Source organism: Rhinolophus sinicus, chromosome 1 (genome assembly GCF_057876585.1).
Source record: "Rhinolophus sinicus isolate RSI-liver-muscle chromosome 1, RSI-T2T, whole genome shotgun sequence".
NCBI classification, from domain to species: domain Eukaryota; kingdom Metazoa; phylum Chordata; class Mammalia; order Chiroptera; family Rhinolophidae; genus Rhinolophus; species Rhinolophus sinicus.
In genome coordinates, this window is record NC_142501.1 from 35,904,563 (window position 1) to 35,930,898 (window position 26,336).

The following is a 26,336-nucleotide window of genomic DNA, read 5'->3' on the forward strand; positions in this document are numbered from 1 at the left end:
CAATACAAATCAATTAATATTACACATACTTGCTCCAGTGAACTTTTCCTTCCAGTGTCTGCATCTCACCGAGGATGGCAAGGAGAAGAGAGGATTTCCCGCATCCCACCTGGCCCACAATCATGGTTAACTGACCTAGAGAAATGCACAAAGGATAGTAGCAGAATGAGATGAAATTCTCTTACTAAAATAAAAACAAAACACATTTAGAAAAGGCTGATGTTTCACAAAACTGGTTTCACCAAAACTGGTCGCCAGCAATAAGGTATTCTAAACAGCCTTTCTTTAAGTTGTTTTTGTTTGTGTTTGTTTGGTTGGGTTTTTTTGAAAAGGCAAAGAAAAATGAAAAGATATAAGTCTTTACTTATTTTTTTTCAAACTATGAGACCAACTGACTGACATTGGTGAACAGAGCAAGAAAGAATTGCCTAAATCACCTAGATTAGTTTTAACTTTATTATTCAATATATTCGGGAGAGAAAGGGAGTTTTGACTAAAATTGATAATTGGGATACAAGTGATTTGGGCTGTTACTATGATGTCTTCTCCAATCTCTTACTTTGATTTGCATGTATAATAGAAAAATCCCAAGCCACTGACCATCAGGCAAAGTCAAAAAAAATATTTCTATTCAATTATCCAGACATTTAAAATAAAAATCACTAGGTATTTCAGCCTTAAATACCTTGAAAACCTCATCAGTCTTCCTCAGGGATAAAAACATAATTTTCTCTTCTACTCTTTCTTTAAATCCTTTCTCAAACAAAATGAGAAATCAACTACCCCATTATTTAAATGGTACAAATCAACACATGAACTGATGACAGTTAATTTGGACAGCAAATAACATGTTCAAAGGTTTACATTCAGTAGTGACAGACAGTCTTATTATTTTCAGTCATTTCCACAGTGATATAGTGACTCATGAGTTCCACAGTGCAAATAAATAACTAGAAATAATGTTTATGTCTTCAAAAAGCCTTTTTTGTTGTTGTTGCTAAGTTCCATCATGTTGGAAATCCAAGGTTGTGATAATTAACAATTACAAAAATTAGTAACAAATGATTCTTACCTGTTGGAATTCGAATATCTATATTGGATAATGTAGCTAAACCACTGCCCCATGAAAAGTACCCATTTGTGACCTAGAAAATAAGAATACAAAAATTAAATTATAAAATTATGTAAATATATTGTGTCAGAGAATAATTCCAATTAAAATAAAATTTCTTTTTAAAGCACTGAAAGACTTTCAATACAAGGTAGAACACACATTGGTGAAATTCTAATTTAGAGTTATAACTATTTAAGAGGTATAAATGAAAAACAAAAGAGAATAAAAGTAAAGGAGGGTCTTTGAATTAGTGATATTATGAAGAATGCTAAAAATTACAATATTCTATGAAAATTTGGGATTACCGGGCCATTTACATGTGAACATTCCTTTTTTTAATTAAAGTTTATTGGGGTGACAATGTTTAGTGAAGTTAAATAGGTTTCAAATGTACAATTCTGTAATACATCATCTATATATCACATTGTGTGTTCACCACCCAGAGTCATCTGAACATTCTTAAAAAGCTATCATCCCAGATATTTTCCAATGTAACCCCTACATTGATTATTTTCTCCCTGTTAGGCAATTCCTGGAATCCTGGTGATGCAAAGTAAAGAACAGAAATAACTACAAATTATTCCAACCAGATGATTCTGTTAGCTGAGGAGGAAGGTTTTGTAATAAATGAGTTTCTTGACTGTATGGATTCATTGCTATTTACTGAACTTAAAGAATAAAGGCAGAAGAAATGAAGCACAGAAATGAGGCAACATTGCTAGGTGGTATGAACCTCAACAACCAGCAAAGATCACAAGATCTTAGAATCATCCAAAGTAACACAACCCAAAGATTGGGACGGTAAATAGAGACAGATAAAAGGAGGGAAGGTGCCAGAAAAATTAAAGGATACACCTTGTTCAAAAATTAATATTTTGTTTCAAAACCACAAATGATAAAATTTCTAAGCACATTATTGCTTAGGAATTTTGCAGAATAGAATGGTGATGCCTGAGTTATAACTAAATATATCCCTAAAAAGCTCTTGATAAAATGAACAACTTAAAGATTTTAAAAATTCTCTTGAAAAGGCTGGATTGTGTTTTCCCCTGTATATAGCTTATAAAATGTTTTCTCTAGCTTATAAAATATGTGTCATTTTTAATATCCATCACATCGATATGCATAAAATTAGTCCTGGAATGAGGATGGCATGGAAGGGCTGAATTATGGATTCAAATTATGGATTCAAATTATGGATTACAAATACTTGCTGAGCACCCAGTCTGTGTGAGGCACCGTGTTGGGATGGATGTAGGCTACAAAGAAGGTATAATGCACCCTCCCTGCTCCCATGGAGCTTGCAATCACATGAATAAATAAATGATGGACATAAGTACATTACAAGACAGTGTGGGCTAAGTAATAAGCAGAGGGAACAGACAGTACGTGTAAGAGCAGTTCAGAAAGAAAATCATTTATGTCTTAAATGGGTGAAAAAAAACAAAACTTTTAGGAAAAGGAGGCCTTTTAACTAGTTTTGGAGAAAAATATTGAATTTCAGTGAAGGCATTGCTGGATAAAGAACTACAATAAGAATAAGTGCAAGATCAGAAAACCATGAATCATGCTGTGAAAATAATAATGAATAGAGATGGCTGGGATAGGGGTTAAGATGCTGTGGCTACATGACAATTAATGCTCAAAGAAATTATACAGCCTCAGAGACTGAGAATCTCTTTTTCTCTAAGACAGTAAACAAGGAGGCTAAAAGAAGTGCAAATATAGATGGATTTGGAAGAGAGTCAGCGTGGAACCGAGAGAGGCCCTACGTGACAACCTTTATGTTTTCAGTGAATTGGTGTGAAGGTTACTTGCAGAAAAAGCAGGCAAAAGGAGAGATAGGAGGTGAAAAGAGAGTGATGACAATTGAAGAACTAATGTAAGTTATGGAAACTAATGCTGATGATAAGCATGCAAAAGAGTTGCCAAGAACTACTGAGGGTCAGTTGAGGTTGGAGATAATAAATCTGTGTCTCCACCAACTTGTACCATTGTTATCATTTTCTCCATAGTCCTCAGCAGACTGATTATAGGAGTATAGAAGGCATGCAGTTGGATTGTTTACAGAAAGGTGATAACGGACTAGGAGAAAGGATGGGGCGCAAGTTACTGGAGGTTTCAATGGAGTAAAAAAACAGTAACAGTGAAGGTGAAGGCCTGAGAGAGCTGGAGGGTAGGATGTGATGTAAGTGACTGACTGGTACTACACAGTTTAAGATTTCAGAAGAGCATCAGTTCCAGGTGGTGGACAAGTATGAACACAAGTGAAGTTGTAGAAACGGAGTGATGGCAGATTAAGTGATTAAAGTGATGGTAGATGGGATACTAGATAAGCTCTGCACATGGAAGCTTAAATCACATTCCATGTGTGGCACCAACTACCATAGAAAGATGGACTAGAAAACGGGTACCCAAAACTTCAATGAAGGTGAGGGAGTATAGCTAAAATATAAATCTTTTCAAAGCTTCATTAAATGACAAGTACAAAAATGATCCTCCTAGCAAGGTTTGTGATAGAGGGAGGATGGAGGCATATCCAGTGTTCATTGATAGGGGGATAAGTGATGCATACTGTGTTTCCCCGAAAATAAGACCTAGCTGGACCTTGCTCTAATGCGTCTTTTGGAGCAAAAATTAATATAAGACCCGGTCTTATTTTAATATAAGACTGGGAATATAATGTAATATAATATAATATAATATAATATAATATAATATAATATAATATAATACTGGGTCTTATATTAATTTTTGCTCCAAATGATACATTAGAGCTGATGGTCTGGCTAGGTCTTATTTTGGGAGGAACATGGTACAACAGAATACAGTAGTGCCAGATAGAAGGAGCAAACCATCATGATACATTTCAGTAAACTGAAAGCACATTGATGCTCCTATTAATGCTCGATAACATTACATATTTTACAGGAATAGTCATATGTTTAAGTGCATATATCAAGCACACTAGAACTGGTACCAATATGGTGAAAGCGATGGAGGAAATATGAGTAAGGATCAGAGATAAAGGGAAAGAATGAATTACAATGTGAAGGCAGGAACAAAAAGTCACTTATTATATTATTCCATTGCTATGAAATATCCAGAGCAGGTAAATCCATGGAGATAGAAAGCAGATTGGTAATTGCCTAGGGCAGGAGAAAGGGGGGAAGTGGGGAATGACTACTTAATGGATACGGGGTTTCCTTCTGGGATGATAAAAAATCTTTTGAAGCAAGATAGAAGGGGTGGTTGCACAACACTGTTAATGTACTAAATACCACCGAATTGTTCATTTTAAAGTGGATAATTTTATGCTATGTGAATTTCAAAATTAAAGTATTTGTGTGTTTTTTTAATTTAAAGGCACGGCCTTACACAGACCATTGTCCATTTTCTCCTGCTGAGAATAAGTAAAAATGTTAAATAAAATATAATTTGTGAGAAAGCTCAATAAAGAAAGGAGTAAGGAAATGCCAAGTCAAAGTATAAGGAAGAGCACAAATACAGAGACGGAAGCCCAAGAGCACCTAAGCCTCCTTCTCCCAGAAGACCAAGAATAGCAGAAAACAGCAGTGTAAGAACTTGTCCTAAAAGATGCTCATGTTTATTACAAAGTCATAATGTTAACAACAGTGGAACATGAGATAGACAAATAAATCAGAGAAAAATAAATAAAGATCAGCAATCAATACAGAAATACAAAGATCCCTGATGTGTTACTGGGATGGCACTAAAGGTCAGTGGGGACAGTGATCAATGTGCAAGGTTGGGACAACTAGAAATCACATAAAAAACTAAATCAGACCTTACTGACTTACTACTAAATGTAGCAAAATTACTACCAACAAATTCACTGCAGCTAAATTTATAACTAAAATATTGATTTCCGAGATCCATACTAATGACATCCTCACTTCATATCAAACACAAAAAGTAATTCAAGGTCAATTAAAGAACTAAAAATGAAAAGGGTAGCTTCTAAGATTTTAGGAGCTAATATTGAATATCTTCATGACCTCCAGCAGGAAAACTTTATTTAAATTAAGAACTTCCAATACCATAAAGAGAGTAAAAAGCCAAGCTACGGAGTGAGGGGAAAAAATTGTAATATACATAGCTGACAAAGAAGTAGTACCCAGAATCTTTTTAAATAAGAGGGACAAATAACCTGGCAATTCACAAAAGAAGAAATCCAAACTCAAATGGCATATATATATGCCATTTGAATATATATATATACACACACATATATAGAGAGAGACATATATAGACATATATATATATATATATACATATATATATATATATATATATATATATATAGAGAGAGAGAGAGAGAGAGAGAGAGAGAGAGAGAGAGAGAGAGAGAGAGATAAAGGTGTTCAACCTTGTTAGAAAATGGGAAAAAAATACAAATAAAAAACCACAGGAAGACACAATTGCCCTTCCCCCCAACACACAACACACACTTTGGCAATATATTGGAAGCATTGGTGAAGATGTGGAGCAACTGGATTTCTTGATCACTTTGGTTAAAATGTAAAGTGGCACAAACACTTTGGTAAACAGTTTGCCATCATCTTGGAAAGTTGAGGGTGTACAGACCCTATGACTCAGCAATTGTTCATGATAGCCCCAAACTGAAAAATAACAAAAGCCCGTCAAAAGTAGGATGAATAAATAAATTCTGGGAATATATGAGAATTAGAAGCATAGAGGACCCTTTCTAGTATTTCTCATTACTGACTTTTTCATAGCATAGTAGTTTACACCCTACTTGTACTTTATAATTGCCTAGGAAACTACTAGAACTAATTTTTTAAATGGTGTGCAGGATATATATATATATATATGTATATGTATATGTATATGTATATGTATATGTATATGTATATATGTGTGTGTGTGTGTGTGTGTGTGTGTGTGTGTGTGCACATTTAAATCTTCCTAGGTGATTCTAATGTACAGCCAAGGTTAAGAATCACTACAGCCATTTAAAATTCATAGGTGACATATTTTATCCTCAAAACAACCACACTAAAATGGCATCCCCACCTCAAGATGGGCAAATCACAGCTCAAAGAGGCAAAGTAATTTGCTCCAAAATCACACATCAAATTAATGGCACAGGTAGGGCTACCATTAGCTTCCTCCATGCACTAATACATTGGCTCCAATTGTAAGTGCTCATTGTGGGACAGGTATTGTGCCAAGCAGTAACAAGAGACAGAAGAACTAAATGTAGCCCTTGGCTCTACTACACACCCCACTGAGCCTCCCTCACTCTGCAACTGGCTGGGCAGTACAGGGAGTTGGACGGTCTGGAGCAGGCGAAGGAGCTAGTATCCTGGACTCTGGTGACTCCAAAGTCCAGAGGACTTTAACTGCTGCAGGCATCCTTTCCAGGCCCTGCATAGCACTTACCCTTCCCCAGGGCTTATCACTACTATCAGTCCTCAGCCTAGGTTCCTCTGGTGGCCTGTTCTATGTAAGCACCCATTTCCGAGGAGAGTACAAAGGGCTGAGTTTGAAATTAGAGCAAAGGCAGTATTGGGAACCTGGACGAATGCATGCAACACTGGTCTAAACCATTCCTGGTTAAAGACAATTATTATCTAATGTATTTCCTTAAAAATTGGATTTATAGTATTGGTGTTCTCCATAAATTAATTTACGTGATAGATAAATGTAAGAGTCCAAGAGGAAATATGTTGGTACGAGTTTCTAACACAGATTCAGAAGAAAGGCTCATTCTCCAGCTGTTGGAAACATACTGCTAGAGCAAAACTGTAGATGGGAGGTGAGCAAGAACTGAGAATTATAAACTCATTAGAATATTTTTTTTAATGTATAAGGATTAATGATCACTGTAAAGAGAATTTAAAGACATGGTTTAGCACACATTTGCCGAATTTCACCATAAAATAGTAACATAAATATTTCTATTCATGTGAGATTCCAGGAAGTAAAAGAACCTTTATTGCAATATCCTCTGTCTCTACAGGACGGAGATGTCGTGTTGATTGCTCATAGCTGTCCAGGTGATATCTTCCAGGCTGTTTCCTGTTTATAGTTTTCGGCTGCTACATTCCAAATGAAAAAGAACACAAGTTGATGCTTTATGAAAAAACTGAGGTTTTACTGAACTCATATTGCTACTTCTCCACTTGAATTCCAGGAAAAAGAAACAAGTAAAGTGAATTCCATATTTAAATTATTACAAAAGCTTCTCCCCACCAAAAGGCAAATGACAATGAAAAAATGCTAAGCTATAATTTTCAACCTAATTTACAAGCCTTTTAAGAAAAACGAAAATACAAAGATGTGATAATTTCAAATGATGGAAGTTAAAATGCCGAGCCCCAAACTAGGTTTTGGATATTTTTTCTCCAGCTGTCTGGATGAATATACGCAGGCAATAAAAAACTGTACGTCATGTCAAAAGGCAAGCAGACTACCTCAGGTTAAACCTGAATCTACTTGTTAGGCCATTGGGCTTATAAACAGTACATTTTTCATCACCCGACGAATCATGAGGATTTCGAATCTCATACACTCACATAAATCAGATTGGGCTACACATCACCTGATCCATGGTGGAGGGAGCAAAAGCATAAAGGTCTAGAATTGCTTTTGCCCAAACATGTATACTGTTTCATAAAGAGACCCACAAGCATTGTATAATGATCAAGTCTTTCTCAAATGTCATAGCATTGTTCCTAGTCAAAGGACTAAAGGATAATAAAGAAGATGCCAGCTGAGGTTAGACAGTCTTCATATACTTAAAATGAATCTGTTAGGTCATAACTAGAAATTTTTTATTCTCCAATTTTTAAACTAATTTCACATAGAGACAAGTGGCTAAAGAGAATGTAGAAAATTCAGCTCTGTAAACTAATATAGAAAAATTCATAAGCTCAAAATTTGTCCCAGAAAATGAGCAAGTATTTCAACATAAAATGTCTTACTTAAATACCTTATAGAGATTCCAAAGGCTAAATTGTAATACACTTTAAAACTGCTAAATTACCTATAAAAGCAAAGGAATCTAGGATTTTGAAACTTTTTTGTGGGGGGGTGGGGGGTTGGAATTATAGGTTTAGCTTTTTGGAAAATCCATTGAGTTCTACTACAGGAATTAGGAATGTCCTCAAATTATCAGTAATTTAATCCAAACAAGATACTGCTCTTTCTTCCAATTTCCACCAATTGGTGTATCAACAGAACATCAAACTATTAAACAGTATATTTCTAGGCTACATGCAAATAAATCCATAGATTAAAAAGCCATTGAGAAGAATTAGCAGTGGCTCTGTCACAGAGAAAATGCTGAATGCATTTTAACTTAAAAAATAAAAAAGGGAGCGAGAGTGTTTATGAAATTTTATTTTAGTTTTGTTTTTCTTCTCACAGTCCTCACAGATGACCATGGAAGTGCATTGCATGAGATGCTATAGAAAGTCACTATCTTTAAGCTAAGTATATTTTTCCACACAAGACAAGTCTGTACCTATACATATATTCACTGTCTTCTGGAGTAATTCTATAGTAGTATTGCCCCCAGAGGTCCAAAAGGAATGACTTCACATTCTTCACAAAATGAAGGAGAGGGTGGGAGGAGGAGAAGTGTTGACAGAGATTTGAGTTGGAGTTCCACAGATGTAATTTGAAGAGACTTTGGCTCTAGAATGTCACTAATTCTCCACGGAAATTCTACAGCCAAAACCACTTAACTCTAAGCTTTTACAGAATACATAGCATCTTAAACACTCTCAAGAAGGAGTTTCCATTAGTGTTATTTTCAAACACACAGCTTTTTTCACTCCATTTAAAAAAAGTTTGTCGTTTGTGGTTTGGCCCATCAGCAGTGATGAATGACCTGAAAGACATCAGAAGTCCAGTCTGGTTTCAATAACCCTAAAGATATTGGATGCATTTGAAGAGGATTCTTTCCTCCTTCCAAAAATCTTTTCTCAGTTCAATTTTTCTTCTATGCCTCATCTCATACAAAAGATTCTTCAGATTTCCCTAACTCTACAAACTTGACTTCCTACATCCCCTTTCTTGAAGTCATCTCACTCTGCTCATCCCATCTCTGAAAGATGACCTAATAAGTTCTTTGGTACTCTCTTATCATTCAAAGTGTGACACGGCTGGTTCTAATTAAATGCTTGACTTTCCTGCTGCCTCAAAGCGTAGACACGATAAGTGTTTTTGTCTTTGTGTCCATATCCACACAATAGCAAACAAGCATTTTGAGGCAGTTACTCTAGACTGTAGAAGTATGGGTGGCAGTTCCTGCTCAGACAAAATCACACCTGCTTAATAAAATAACAACAGAGAGTAAAAAAAAAACCCTGAACAGCAGAAGAAAACAGCAGATGTAAATATAGCCAAGTGCTAGTCTTAATTATTTTCAGTATTTTAAAACATAATGTAAATAAAAATATAATATACATTGACTTCCTGATAAAGGCTTTCCAAGCCTCAATCAATTCCAGTCAGGAGATTGCATGTGCATTTTTGTTTGGTTACATAAATGGTAAATATATTCATATTTTTCTCGAATAGTAACATGAGTAACTAATATTAACTTATAACTTATACTAGAATAACGTCTATTTTACTGTTATGAAGTACACATATTAATTTTAAAGGCTTTATTCAGAATTTTTCAGACACACCTCTCAAAAGTCTAGTTCCATTGATTCAAATATTATCTAATGGCCAATGATTCTTTTTTTTTTTTTTTTTGAGATAACGAAAGTTTTAATAGTTGAAAAGGTGGTTGAGACACAAGAAATATTTTCCATGTCACAAAGCAGTGAGTGATTCCTTGGATCTATAGACTCACTGCCATGAATTCGATGAAGATACAAACCCACGAATCAGAACATTGTACATGCAAGCAAAAGTTTACATACAATTCCAGGAGATTCACAAATACCCCAAAATCTAAAGCCTCTAAAATAAGAACTCTGTAGGAAAATCATTCAGCAAGAGGCCTAATAAACTTAGTGCCCAGACAGCCACTGCAAGTCATGCTGGTTATCAAGAGAATGGCTAATGATTCTTAAATTTACATCTCCAATGCTTATTTCTTTTCTTGGATATATATATATATATAAAGATTTTATATATATAAAGATTTTATATATATAAAGATGATATAGATATATAGCTATAGCTATAGATACAGATATATAGATAATCTTGTGCAAAATACACCTCTTGATTCCATTTCAACACCAACTACCCGTTCCTCAGCTTTCCTATTTTAGTTAGTGGCTCTACCATCTACCCAACAGTCAAGCCAATAACCTAAGATTCATCCTTGAGTCCTTTTTCTCCCTATTCTCTCCATCCAATTTATTAGCAAGTCTTCATCAGCTCAACCTAAATAATATATACTGAATTTGATCATTTCCTCACAATGTCCACTGCAACTGCTAATTCTAGCCACCATCATTTCTTACATCTGTTATAACAACTTCTTTACTGATATATCTGTTCTACTATTGTCCCCATTGACTATTCTCCACCCAGTAGCCAAAGTCATGTTTTAAAAATATAAACAAAATTATATCAGTGCCTACACTGAAACCATTCAATGGTTTTCTATTGCATGCCAATAAAATCCAAACTCTTTCTATAACCTATAAAATCCTTAATCCTCATTCTTACTTGTCCTTTCCCTTCTTGATCAGGCTTCAATCATAATGCGCCACTGTTTCTTGAATACACCAAATTAATTCCCACATCAGGGTCTTTGCATCTGCTCATTCTCTACCTAAAATGCTCTTTTCCCAGATCTTCACAGAACAGGTACTTACTCTTCATCCAGGTCTCAGCTCAAATGCTGACTCTTCGAAGGGGCCTTTTGGGAAATGACCACCCTTCATTGAGTAGCCCAGTTACTCTCTAATACTTTCTTGTATTTTATTCCCACAGCAAAATTATCTCATTGTTTACTTGTTTGTCATCTGACTTCTACCTCAAGAAAACAAACTATGACAAGAAGGACCATTGCTACATCCCTAGGTCTTGGCATGAAGTACAGAGTAGCCAATAAGTCTGGAAACACAGGCAGATACATAATCCATGTTATATTACATGTAATACATGACAAAACAATATTGACTGTATATCTAGCCTTTATGTAGATTCGGAGTAAATATTTGTGTAATTGATGAATAAACTAGTTCAAGGGTTATAAGACTCAAGTTTTAATTCTGGCTCTGCCACTTACTAACCTTCTGATGTTATTCAAGCCACATACCACATAAACTCAATATATTCATCTGGAAAATAAATATAGATAATGTGATATAATATATTAAATGATTCAAAAGACATAATGCATCAGAAATCACTTTTTGAACTAAAAAGTATAATACAGCTAAAAGGTATTATAAGAATATGGTACAGGAGTTGTAAGCTAATTTTGCATTATTTTTATATAAAGCTTAGGGTATAACTTCTCAATTTCTGCTTGAATTGAACATGTGCTGTCTCTCTTGGGATAATTCTTTGATGATTTATAAAGATAAGCCTTACATACTTGTTCATTGATTTTAGATTTGTGAGGTTTATTGTAGAAGCAGGTGAAAATCTTTCTTCAAATAAATTATAAGTAAAGCTTATAATTTCTTCTTATTGCAGCCATTTTAAACCATCCACTCTTGGGACTATTCCTTATTCACAGTTTCCATAATAAGAAAAAGCACTTACCACTCCAGTATGTTTCTTACAGGACTCAAAAGGAACTGAACTTTCACCAGTTCGCCAGCTATCCTCACCAATCTCATCACTCAAGAGAAACTCATTCAGCTTTTGAACACTGCAAAAAAGCAGACACAAAATAAGGGCCAAAAATAAAACCAACAATAATGACGATCTACCTAAATAAACAAGTTTTTTCCCTCCTCATTATTATATTGAGAAAGCTGTCTCTGAGAGTCATGTCTCAAGACCAAGTAGGAATTCAGCTCAGAACAAACCTCTTAAATTGCCCAGGAATGATGGGTTCCTGGGACCTGGGGTTTTCAATGTTAAAACTAGAAAAATCTCAGGGAAACCAAAACCGATTGGTCAACCTAAATCCAGCCAAATTTATTTTTCACTTCTTCTTTTGCAATTATATTCCTTGTCAAAGATAGTAGAGTTGGAGAGGAACTTGAGACAGGGTGGTTCAAAATAATAATACTGATGAGGGAAGTACTCTTATTATTCTAGTTTTACAAATGAGGGGAAATAAGGTACAGAGATGTGAAGTAACCTGTCTAAAAGCATTTAATATGAACAGAGATCTGGTGTCCATGACCACTTGCTATCTTGCTTAAGCAAAATATTACACATATTTTGTGAACCTGGCAAGGAGAGGGCCCTCTAGAGAGTTGGTACTGAAAGTGTTAGCCAAGGACCAGCTGCAGCATCACCTGGGAACTTACTAGAAAAAGAGAAACTCAGGCCCCACCCAAGACCTACTGAATCAAAACAGGCATTTTAACAAGATCCAGAGATGCTTCATACGCATATTTCAATTTGAGAAGCCCTGCTCTAGAAGAGCGGTTTGCAAACTTTCTTCACTATGGTCTCCTTGAGCTGGACACAAAACTCCTTGGACCTCCTATTCCCTCCCATTCTAACTTTTTCAAATCACTGTCACAGGATTAGAAGCAAAAAGAAAGAATCAAAGAAAACTATATGATTTGAAAATGTCCTCCTGTAAATGAAATAATAAAGAAGATTCTGTGAAGTTGCAAACGAAAAAAAATGCTCCTTTTAGCATTCTAGGATGCTAAATTGAAAAGTAAATTTCATTCAGTCTGTTGCCCATGAATGCATGCAACTGAAACTGCTTCCTTTCATTGAAAAATAAAGTTAGACAAAATGCATCGGGGCAATGTATTAACTTCCAAGTTACATTAAAAAAGAATTTCAGATCCCAAAAAAGAAGATCTTCCGTGGTCTTTGTCAGCAAAGCCTAACCATATAGATTTAAAAGACAGTATTAGAAATGGCTTATTAAATGGCATTTTATCTATAATATATGGTAGTTATTCCTTCTTCTTTTTCACTGAGGGATAATTGACATATAACATATTAGTTTCAGTTATACAACATAATGACTCAATATTTGTATATATTGCAAAGTGATTACACAAGTCTAGTTAACATCCACCTCCAGACATAACCACAGAACTGTTTTTTCTTCTGATGAGAACTTGTAAGGTATACCTTAAAAGTAGTAGTATAAGACCTTCTTTTATGGATTTTTAATTGTCATTCTATTCTTATGTTTGGAAGAGATTGGATTTTTAAAAGCACAGATTTGTCAATCAAAGGAATACCTTTCAAACAATCTCACATTACGTCTTTGTACACAAAGGGAAGTATAGGGCCAGGCTCACTTGCCTTTGTAACTCTTAAAGTCTAGCAGCCCCTGGCACATATTACTCAATGAATGTTTAAATCAAAGAAGGAATAAACCAATGATTCAGACATTTAAGTTAGTTGATTCAATTCTTCATTTCACGTTTCTAGTACACACACAATCTTACTGAAGTTTTTATGGAATTAATCAGCTGCATTTTTGTTGCACATCAAGAAGCAATGGTCTCTGAGCATAACTGGGACATGGGAAGAACTTTCTTTCCCTTTATAACATCCCACTTTGGAACTCCAATTACAGTGAACATCGAGGGACCCCAATATTAACCCTTCTCTGAACCTCCCCATTCCTTTCCCCACCTGTGACCCCGTCATTCCAGACTCTCTGGCTGAGGGTCCCTTGCACTGCTATTTAGTCATTGTTTTGTTACTGTTTATCTCTGCGACTAGACAGTGAACTCCTTAAGAGCAAAGATTGTCATCTTCAGAATTTAGCCCAATGCGAAAAATATAACATAGTAATTCCTCAAGAAATGTCTGGTACATGGATAAATGGGTGATACAAAAAGCATTTTCTGTACATATGAGGTCCTTTCAGAGATTAGAGGCAAAACAATTAGGAAAAAAGCATGAATCCTGACCACAGGTGAAGTAATTCCACCGTGCTGCCAGGTGGAAATCCAAATCTGTTCATATAACAATTTTCTCTTTAAAATAACAAATGGCACCCCTTTCCTTTCAGCATCCTTAGCATCATGTACAGGCTGACAGAATTCACTCTCCAACTTCATCCCCCGACTCTTTCCATATCAGAACCTTCCTTCAACTACCCTCAAGTACTTTTAGCCCCCTGAATGTACCAAGATTTCTCACCTACCTACTTACCTTTTCCCTTTGCATCTGTTGCTCCCACACGTAGGACATGTTTTCCCTTTTTCTTCAAATAACCAAGTCCTACTAATTCTTTAGGCTCTATGAAGAATCTACCACCTCTTTTCAACCTTCCCTGACTAGACTGTCTGCCTTTTATCTTGATGAACTTCAATGATCCTCATATATGGGCCATGACATTCTGTGTAGGGCTCTATAACAGCACAACACACTATATTGTAATCAATTTCCCTTCCTGGTCTCTACAACTAGACTATGGACTCCCTAAGGATTTCATTCTACATTTTATCTTTGCAATCCCTTACACCTCAAAATGTACCTAAAGTGTTAATAAATGCATGTAGACCCACAGAAGCTATCTCTCTGAAGTAGGAAATAGAGAGAGAAAAATGGAGATTTTTTTTAATACCTAAAATATTTAAATACCTAAAATAAAAGTGCTGGGCACTTTTCATGTATTATCTCATTTAATTATCTCAACTGTGATAATCAGGAGCTATTATTATGCCCATTTGATAAGTGAGGAGGTTGAGCTATAGAAACACTAAATAATGTGTTTGAGGTTGAATAATGAGTATTCTACAGCAGTGCCAGAATTTGAAAGCAGGTATATTTGATATCAACCAATTTGCTATCTTTTCTCCACTACCTGTACGTAATTATTTTACCAGTTTCTCATATGTTTAGATAATTCACAAACACATCTAAAGGTTTAATTACACCTGTGATTTTCTCCCTTTTCAAGTTTCACTTTGGGTGTTTAGACATAGCTTGAGCACACCACATAGGTATTATATTAACTGGGAATAACTTTTTGTTGTTGCTAGCAGTTACATGTTTTGCTTGTTGGAACTATGAAATTTTTGTAAACAAGGAACAGGTCAAAGTGCCTGCCTGCTCTGTGATAAACATCAGTAACAATTTATTTGATTGAAGGTACCTGTGGTGGACTAGCCAAGCATACATTCCTTTGGGAAGTACATGAGAGAAAGGACACAACATTATTTTCCCTCAAAGGAGGGTATCCATTTTACACATTTTTCCCTTGGCAAAATAATATCTTTGGACATAGATATTTCATTATACATCAAATACCAGAAGTCTAAATTCAAATTATTTATAAAGGATATAACATCAACTTACATTCTCCTCCAGAAAAGCAGGGTGAGGATGGACAATATTCCCTGTATGTTTTTGCACAGCACAGTGTGTCCCAGGGAAAATTCATTTGCCACTTTGATAAAGACCAGTCTGTGTTCAGGGATCTGCTTTTTTTTTTTAGATAATAGTGACTTTTCTTATTTTCCTTCATTGCTCACTCTGTTTTGCAAATTTAGACTGGAATACATCTGTCATGCAGGGCGGCCTGCGGGGTCTCTGCTCCCACTCCCCACACAAGAACGCAGGATATGGTGAGGCCAAAAAGGAACACCCATGGAGCCATAGGTAGGGGAGTCATACCACTATATTCTCTCTGGCGGCACTATACTCTCACTGGAGGCTGGATCCACACTGTCCGCAAACCGCCATCCACGCTTGCCAGCCCAGCCGCCATCTTTTTGTTAGCCCCCATCCTCTCTTTCTTCTCTCTCTCTGCTAGCGTAGCCACAGCAGTTATATTAGTGGCCAATGGCTCACTGGTTACAGCTGATGGCCAACTAGCCACAGCTGATGGCCATGCAATCACAGTTGATGGCCATTTACTACCTGACCAGCACCTGTCTATGTGAGGCCGAGAGCCTGGAAACTACTTTCTGGGGCTCTGCCCCCACAACATCATAAAATGTCCAGAAAACTCCAATGGTATTGGGTACTGGGGATATGAGGAGGTAACCTGAATTGTAACTGCCCCTTTCTTCAAATGGTTATGTATACATGGGGTGCCATCCATTGAGTACCACGACGACAATTTCATCTAACAAGCTAAACATTTATAAAAGAAAACATAGAACTTCTCATAGCAAAGACTTTTGAATGGCATGGGAATTTCCTATAGCAGAGATGTTCACACGTACAAGTCTCTTACATGCATATGTATAACACAAGTTTGGGAATATGCTACACCCCATTCTAACCCACCAAATTTCTGAATGCACTTAAGGATGCAGTGAAGAGCTTATGACTTCTACAGCCTTCAAGAGGAGGTTTGAAAATAAGCTGACCAAAGTCTCCAATTATAAACAGGCTGCTCAACTCGCTGGGGGCCAACTGGAATCAAAGATTGGTCATGGGTTCCCAAGAACAGAGGAAATCCCGAGCCCAGTCAACACTGGGAAAATGCTCAGTTGGGTTCCTAGAACCAGCACAGTGGGAAAAAGCACTGGCCTCCTCTACTGACAGCTTATCTCTGTAGGTCCCACGAATCAACCACTGAAGCTCATTTTAGAGAAGCAAGTTTCTGTAAGCTGATTCCACTTGGCCTATGCCTTGGGAAATCTGGAACTGAGCCCTGAAAACAGACTGGTCTTTATCAAACTGGCAAATGCCTTTTCCCTGGGACATACAGAAGAGAGGGTGCTATGCAGAAATATACAGGGAATATTATCCACTCTCAACTTGACTAGGATTTACTACAGCAGGATTGTATACTATGAACTTGGGGACACGCCTAGATTTTTTTGGTTTTTGTTTTTCATATCAACTCTTAATGTCCTTTTGGTGCTTGGTAACCTTCTGATTCAGAGCAGTTATCTGGTATAAGTTATCAACTCCTTTCCCTCTCCACTTGTAGCACCAAGTCAAATTCCAATTAAAAATGCAACCATGAGAGGGACAGCTATTAAATGGAGAAAATGAAAATAAGGACCAAAATAGCAGACTCTGGCCATTTATCAATTTTACTGTTTGAAGTAGCTTCCCTTCCAGAGCACTGCCTAATTTGGAAGTGGCGCTACAAAAATCAGTCAGTGATCTGTAGAAGTGTTTCAGAAGGCAGAACAATAAGAAAAGAAATGAGGGCAGATAAAGCCTGAGGACCTCAGCTTTAAACTCTGACAGCTCCATAAATGGTTATTAATGGCATATCTTCTAGAATAGGATTGAAATTATGTTATGCTATTATTATAACCAATCAGAACTTGTATAATAATTAGATGTTTATGCATTTTAATGTTACCTTGTATTGAGCCATTTTGAAGCCAATATAAACTATTGCTTAAAACTGAAAATTATATTTTGAATATTAAATACTAGTTTTCTTAGTAATTCACAGACATTTGGAAAAATATCTCATTTTAAAAGACCTTACAAGAGATGTTCTACATTGCTATCAACGACAACACCATGCTTTGTATATTTAAGACCTCAATTTTTCAATATTCCGTCAGTATTGCAACATCTTGGCATTTCTTTCAAAGGCCAGATATAAATATGACGACTGTTTATGTAACATGCTGATGTTTTATAAAGTTTATAAGATCTTATGGCAAAAAGCAAAATACTATTTTAAGACTGCCTTGTTTAATATAGACTCATACATGGTAGACTATGGCACATACAGTGTAATTATAATATAGTTTGTAACATATTTATTATATAATACAAGTAAAAATGGTGGGGAAATGGTCATTATCATATCACATCTATTTTTATCATTGTGCATTATGGGAAATTGTGAGTCTGAGACAAAATTTACACTGGTTAGAAATACTGTAGAAGCATATTTAAAATGAACAAAACACTCAGTGGTTTTATCAAGTCTTTCCATTTAAAGAGATTGTGAGCCTGGAATTTTGGGAGGCAGGTGAGATTATGATGTGATATGTCAATGTGAACATTCTTGTCACTTTTGGTGAAAATATAAACTGGTCCAGCTTCACGGGAAAACATTATGACCATATTCATTTAAAAAATCTGAAAAATATGTGCACCTTTTGACCTACCACTCCAGTGGAAAACAATATAGTCATATGCATCAAGGACCTTAAAAATGTACCTGTATTAGCTCTAGTATTCCCAGTTATAGAAATCTGACTTAAGAAAATAATCAGAGAAAAGTTTAAAGATAAACAAAGATGTTTATCTCAGTGTTATTTATATTTTTGTGTTAGGGAGAAAATAAAAGCATTCTAAATGTCCAATAAACAGGTAGTCATTAAATAAATTATAATACTTCCAAACAATGGAATATCACATAGCCAGTAAACATCATGTATTATGATCTTAACGAGGGGAGAAATAATAAAAACAATAAGTAAAACATAGAGTTAAATCTATATAAATTCAAAATTTTCATTTTAGAATAACTATTTTTATATGAAATAAATGAAATACTGAAAGGTAGCATACCAAAATTTTAACAATGGTTAACTCTGGATAGTGACTTTTTTTTAAATTAAAGTTTATTGGGGTGACAATGATTAGTAAAGTTATATAGGTTTCAAAAGTACAATTCTGTAATCTATCATCTATATATCATATTGTATGTTCGCCACCAAGAGTCAGTTCTCCTTCCATCACCATTTATTTGATCCCGTTTACCCTCATCTACCGCCCTCTCTCCCCTTACCCTCTGGTAACCATTAAGCTATTATCTATTTCTATGAGTTTTTGTTTCTTTATTTGTCTTGTTCCTTTGTTGCTTTCAGTTTTATATCCCACATATCAGTGAGATCATATGGTTCTCAACTTTTTCTGTCTTATTTCACTTAGCATAATAGCTCAAGATCAATCCATGTTGTCACAAATGGCACTATTTCAGCTTTTCTTATGGCAGAATAGTGTTACACTGTGTATATATACCACATCTTCTGGATAGTGAGTTTAATGTTCTTTTTATACTTTTCAAATTTACTCCCATGAGCATATGTTATTTCCATAACAAGCAAAAAATTCCAGACACTCCAGTTCATACCTTATAATGGCTTTGACTGCAAATCTGACCACTGTGGAGAGCAGGAACAGTGGAGTGACCAGGATATGAAAAAGAGACAGTGAAGCAAAGGCCTCTGCAGGTTTTAGATTGTTCCCGCTGGCATATGCATGAGTCACAAATGTCTGTGCAAAGAAAGGATTTCTTTAGAGAAAGGTGAACAAAGTTTCACAAATGTTTACATTCAATTTTAAAAACCTAATATATTCTGCTCTGCCAATATGTCCATTGGAACTATAAAAATAATTACTTCATCAAAATTACTCCCTAAGAAAAATAATACTTGCTAGTTTGGTAGAGTGCTCAATGGTTTATATTCATTCTAGTAGTAAACTTGTGAGAAGGTCAAAACAGATTCTATCTACAGATTAGAAAACTGACTTCTGTCAAATAACTGAATAGGGGAAGTAACAGTGAGGAGAATCCAGAGTTTTTAACAACCACCCAGGCTCTTTCCAACCAATACTAAACTTTCTATGAGAAAAAGAGAACATTCCATTGTTTTCAGGTCCCTATTGTTGACCTTTACTAAAATGGCCAACATTGGTGTCCAATTCAGACTTACTTAATTTCTAAATATAATACTAGCTCTTGGGTTTTCAATTTAAGTTTGAAATGTAATGCAATTATTTAACATTTCCTGACTGTTGAATTAGCACTATCCTATTGTAAGAACATCCAGAACCAGGTCATGGAGATTAGGACAGTTAGTTCACAACTACTGTTAAATTTGATCCCAGGGCACATTTGGCAATGTCTAGCGGGTATTTTTGATTGTCATGATTGGTGGGTCATGTTAATGGCATCTAACAGGTAGAAGGCAGGGATGCTGCTAAACATCCTAACATCCAGGACAGGCCATTCAACAAAGAATTATCTCAGCCAAAATGTCCATAGCGCCACGGCTGAGAAACACTGGATTAGAATTATTTCAATGGAAACTAAAAAAAGAAAACTGGCAGAGGTGGGGTAATACTTATTATCACTCACACATTCTGGTTCATAAATCATTTCTAAACACTGACTTAGTTCCATATCGAAAAGGAAGAAAAGGTTTCTTACAGCAAGAACAGCTGCTATGGGAATTGCTGCATTCATGAAGACTGTGGAAAGAAATCAAATACATTAGTTTCAGTGAACTGTGAAACATTTTCAGTAACGTTAATTAATCATCTATTATTACATTAAGTTTCTTGAAGTCAGGAAGGACCAAGTGCATTCAATAACATCTTGTCTGGAGTCCACAAACATTTCCCAGTTGATATTTCCTTGTTCACAATTATATGAGCTCCCACACATTAGTCTTAACCAGAAAATGTTTTATTATTGAAAAATTATTTTTTGTGAAATGTTACAAACAACAAAATTCTGATAAAATAATCCTTTAATGATGTAAGTTATCAGAATTTAACAAATGTACATTCTTGAGAGTATTCACAACCTATATTTTGTTTGGTCTACTAAACTAACACATATATGAAAATTGGATTATTACACAGATTTAAAAACAAGAATTTGACAGCACTTCAAGTGCTCTCCAGCATTGATATTAACTTTCACTCACAGACCTTTTGCTTAATAGAATAACTTCATATCCTGGACCCTCTGCTAGTTTAAATATCTCTTCAGGAATATATCGCACTACCATTTGATAAGCATGATATGAATAATTGAAACAAGGGAAGCTCATATTTTAGACTAAAATACTAGCATTTGGAAATCATAGTAAAAATTTAAACATCATGTTGATGATATATAATTATATTTTTCATAAGCCATAAAATTTGGGGGATTGAGGACCAAAAGATTACGTGAAGTATTGGTAACAAAGCCAGGCGATAGCAATGTAAGAACTAGAACCTAGTTTCCATGACACTCAGGAGAGAGTCTACCCAAAAATCAGCAGCAGCTCTAATGATCCACTGGCCAGAACTATCCTACCACCATATACAGAGAATCAGCTGTGCTTTTTCAGGTCCAGACATGGCTTAGTTTGGACTCTTAACCACCAAGAACACTGTACTTAACCAAATCATAAAACGTGTAAGTGGTCTAACTGGTCCTTTCCACAACTGACTCAAGAATTCCTGCTGCCTATCATAAATACATGATGGTGCATTTTTGCCTTCATGACTTCTTCTTTTCCTCCCCTAGAATGATCTCTTCTGTCCTCTTTTTGTATCTGACTTTCAAAAACCATTCCAAATCTTGTGTATGGAGACCAATTGGGTTAACGACCCACCTCTGCTATTTAGTAGCTAGATCATTTGGGGGAAGTTCAAGTTACTTAAGTTCTCTCCAACTCAATCTTTAGATTTCTCAAATGGAGTTAATAACACAATCTAAATCATTGGGGTGTTGTGAGGATTAAATGAGATGATATTTGTAAAGCCATGTATGGCAATAATTGGTTGAGTAGCCCCATATATTTTTGTTATTATTATTATTAGTAGTAGTAGTAGCAGCAGCAGCAGCAGCAGCAGCAGCATGATTGTTATTTCTGGCTGCATCCACCATCCCTATGAGAATTTCAGTACACTGAAGAAAGGAATGTGTTGTGGGAGCCACCAACTTAGAGTACTATTATATATGTAAGTAGATAATCAATCATTCCATCTTCTAGCATTTTTGACACCATATTGGCAGTGGTACACAGCTGGAAGACAAATCTTCTTCCCCTTTCATTTTTAAAGCATTAGGGCTAGAATAAATGACCTATATAAACCAAATATTTTCTCTTAATCCATTTCACAATAGAAGTGTTTATACTCTCTAAAAACTAAAGTAGTTTAGAATTCAAGAGGAAACAATATATAAAACTCCAAAATTTTAAGTTGTTAAAAGGCTTAGGAACAATAGCGATAAGCAAAACCAAATCAAGTATTAGTGGGAGTACTTGGGCTAAGTTCATAAGAATTGTACTAACATAAACTCATTATTCTTGAGAGTCCTCAGTGTCACTCTTCAATAAAAAAAACACCCCAAATTTTTATAACAATTGCTTTTTCAAAATTGAGGATAAAAGTATTCTGTATTTAGCAGTTCTTAAAAATGTATTGAAAAAGGTTTTACGTAAATGTAGTTTGGCTCCTTTCATCTGGAAATGTTGACATTTTTTCTCCCCAGTTTTAAAAAAATGGAATTTTGAGTATAATCTTCAAGAAAAACATAATATCATAAGCTCCAAAGAGACAGACAAGATAACTGCAGATAAGTTTTAAGAAACTTTAGGAATAAGAAGGTCAATAGTAAATACAGTCAAATGAATTTATATACACAAATTTTTACTGAAAACTCACTATCCATCCCAATTGTAACCGACACCATTGCCATTTTACATATGAAGAAATCCAGGGTTTCAGGTGTAAAGTAACATGGCAAAGGCACAAAACTTGTAAGGAATCAAATTCAGGTCTACTTGACTGTAAGCCTGTGCTAACTCTACTCTTTAATTTAAATAGCGTCATGTGACCAGTGCTATTGGACAGCACATATGTAAAAATTAAACATGCTTCCTCTGATTACTAGAATGCCTCAATGATCACAACCTAACTAAACAGACCACATGTCACTTACTGGAGAGTGATGTATAAAGGGCAAAGGTTTTGAGACTGGATAGTTCTTTCATTCTTGTTTCTTCTACACTTTTGCAAAAGATGTGCTCCCAGGCATACAACTTCAGAAGTTTGATGCCTTTCAATATTTCATTGGTTTTCTTCAGTCTTTCAGTGGAATAATCCTACAAAACAAATGAATAAAAACAATGCAAGCTGCATTCAAGTGAATACAAGTGACAGGACCATGTAATGGAGAGAGATGGAGAAGATCTTGATTTCCGCCTGGCTCTGCCACTAATGACGGCTATGAGGTACCTGGGAACTCGCTGTGCTTCATTCTCCAAGTTTAAAATGAAGAGTTACGTGAGATGACCTCAAATTTCTTGCCACCTAAAAACTTTTATATCTCTGTTGCTTTGGTTTAAATAAAAGCAGTTTCATAAGTTTGACCTGATTTCTTTGAATGTCTACAAATAATATATACATACATTTAGGGAAAAGATAAAGAGACTTCTAATGGCTCCTTCTAATAGCTACATCATTGTATTCTCCTCTCAGCACTCTTACTCACACTTAGAAAAGAAACAATGAATTTAAGAAAAGTTAGTTCTTATCTGGGAATGTTGAAGGTACAGTATTGTGTGTGTTCACATTGTGTCTTCATAATATAGTTATCAAAACCAAGCCTATTATCTTTAACTTCAAGAGAGTTCTACATACTTCTTCATAAAATCTTGTTTAAGGCCTAAATTAGATTACTGATCACCAAGAACTTGGATGAACTGTAGAGAGATTTGTAGCAGCTACAAATGCTTCAATTTAGTCAACTGTTTCAGCTTCCTCTCCACCATATATTACCTTAGAATGACTAGTAAGTCACCTTATGACCTGTGAACTATCAAAGGAGCTGTACAGTGACAAAAGATAGCTAGGAGGAAGCAAAAGTAGCAAATAGCATGCTTTTTAATTCATATTTTTCTCTCTTCAGAGTCTTAGATGTCTATGAAGTGACTATTAATGAGTGAATGAATACAGTACAAACGACTAAGTGAAAGATGTTTGGGGCTCATCATGTCTCCACTTTTGTGCCCACTTTCACATCTTTCTCTATTTGTGTCCTGGAGTAAAGAGGATAGAAGGCTCAGACAAAAATAATGAGTAACCTCACCAGAAGCAGCAAAAAAACAAGTGATAAAAACCATTTGTGTGACATGCAACTTGTTTGTCACAGTAGAAACACCAACTTGGGAAACAATTCCATCAGTGGCAGCATCCCTATGTTTTATGCCTGATTTACAGACAGCCTGGCTCTTATTTAATCAAACTTTATTTCTAAACATTCTGTCAACAATTTTATTATTTACAAATATTTCTTTCAAAGAAGCCAATTCTTGCTCAAATAAAATATTGTTGTGGTAAATCAAAGCCAAAAAGAGTCAACATTCTTATTTGCCTAGTTGACCATGAACATACCCTATCTCCCCGAAAATAAGATCTAGCGAGACCCTCAGCTCTAATGCATCTTTTGGAGTAAAAATTAATATAAGACCCATTCTTATTTTACTATAATATAAAACCCAGTCTTATATAATATTTTACTACAATATAAGACCCAGTCTTATTTAATATAATATAATTTTTGCTCCAAAAGATGCATTAGAGCTGATGGCCTGGCTAGGTCTTATTTTCGGGGAAACATGGTACTCAGCCAGAGCAGCTGCCACTAAAACATTTCAGTGTAACTCCACAGATCATCATGTGTTTTGATTCAACCCTATGGAAACTGAATTTCAGAAGCATCAAACCTGACCCTTTATTTGTTTCTTGATCCATGTCTCTCATGTCAATAATCAACATCCAATGGCCTCAAAGTACATTTGAGAGTATTCTCTAGGCAAGTGATCTAGAAGGAGATCCAAAGCCTCATCATCTCATGAAACTTAAAAACATCAGAAACTGTGATCCTGGTATTTTAAGTCTAAGATCATCAGGTCTTAGATTTCAAATCCACTTTTTAAAATTGTTTTATAATACAGAAAATACATATTAACTGCCTAAGAATTGTAACGAGATATAATGATTTCCAAATAATCCTGTGTGGTATGTATTCATTTTCTATATTTTAAAAATAAAACGGCATTACCAGATTTTCCTAATAGAGTTTCCAAAAGATGTTACTTACAAGAGTGCTCTTCTGAGCCTCTGCCAACTTTGTAGCAATGAAGTACTGAATTGGCGCAAGCAGCACGATGACAGCTGCACCAACCAATGCACTTGATCCAAGTAAATTATACAACAGAATCACTCCCATTATGATCTAAGAAGGAAACACAGAAAAGGGAAAATGAATGAGGGTGTGGGGACTACTATATGAAAGGAAATGTTTTAAATGAAAATAGAGTATTTCTTAATTATTATATTAGGTTACTTGAAAGTTAATGCAACTGTGACAGTGGATTTCTCTGTGATTTGTTTAGGGAAAGCTAAGTAGTAGAAATTTATTTTTAGTATGAGGATCTGTACAACTGGCGTCAAACCACTTTATGCATGAAGTTGCACAGTGGTCCCATGATGTTTTTGACCTTCTAAAACTGTCTTCAAATTTTTTAAAGGGTGTGAAATTTTTTTTGAAAATGTTGTCACCCACAATATTGTCCATATTCACTTGAAGTTGCACTAGCTTTTCAAGGCTGAGAGGAACAAAAGTAGGGGGCAGCATCATAATGTAAGTGAATATAGAATGGTTGCGGACAAAAAGAATGATCTGAGCTACTCACTTCCTCAATGACCCCAGAAGTCACTTAATAAAAGAGGCCTAAGCCTACCTGAAGAAGCTAAAGTTGGTGCCCCATCTTAGCTCACTGCCCTTCTTAAATTTACTTCCCCAAACTCAGTGCTGACCCACTTAGGCCTATCCTCTCTAGTTTGTCACTTTCTTCTTCTTCCTTTATTTTTTTCTGAAAAAAATTTTCCCAGTAGTTCAGTTCGTCACAGCTCAAAATGTCAACTAATAAACTGTATCCATGCAGTGAAAGCATTTAACCTATGCCTATATGCCAATGATACTAGTTTATTGTGGCCTTCTAGAGTCAATGACACACTTTTACTGCCTAACCAATTAGGTTCCTTGGAAATTCCAATCAAAACGAAAATTTCCTTAATGTTATCCATGATGCAGTTATTCAGATACAGACTGGGATTTCTGGTACACTAAATTATACCATGTAAGAAGCTACCTAGTTGAGCTATGTGTAAACACATTTTGATAAGATGAGACAAAGCATATTTTAAATCTTGCTTCATGTCAAATACTGTGAATGATGCACACATTGATTTGATTTGGATTTCCATTAAAAAATAAAAAGGCAAACAATAAATTAAAAACTACCATATCTTTGTTATTTTATGCACTTTAATAAATATGGTACACAGGGACATAGATGACATCCTGCATCAAGTAATATCTACAGTTTAAGCTGTGTCTACAGGATGCAAAATGTGAAATTAT

At 35.4% G+C, this 26,336-nt stretch overlaps 1 protein-coding gene across 9 annotated transcripts in view; it reads right to left on the reverse strand.

Annotated features, from left to right (window-relative positions):
- The window catches only part of ABCC9 (ATP binding cassette subfamily C member 9), a 107,781-nt gene that overhangs the window by 54,829 nt on the left and 26,616 nt on the right, over window positions 1-26,336 (reverse strand). For 7 of the 9 annotated variants that reach the window (XM_074325936.2, XM_074325938.2, XM_019738062.3 and 4 more), the window contains 8 exons: window positions 25,011-25,145; window positions 22,848-23,010; window positions 20,334-20,374; window positions 19,254-19,396; window positions 11,849-11,957; window positions 7,093-7,200; window positions 1,073-1,145; window positions 30-135 (listed from right to left, as the gene is read on the reverse strand). In XM_074325936.2, the coding sequence (XP_074182037.1) occupies window positions 30-135; window positions 1,073-1,145; window positions 7,093-7,200; window positions 11,849-11,957; window positions 19,254-19,396; window positions 20,334-20,374; window positions 22,848-23,010; window positions 25,011-25,145 (878 nt within the window). The remainder of the gene's footprint in view (window positions 1-29; window positions 136-1,072; window positions 1,146-7,092; window positions 7,201-11,848; window positions 11,958-19,253; window positions 19,397-20,333; window positions 20,375-22,847; window positions 23,011-25,010; window positions 25,146-26,336) is intronic. The other 2 variants (XM_074325939.2, XM_019738105.3) reach the window with 1 other exon arrangement.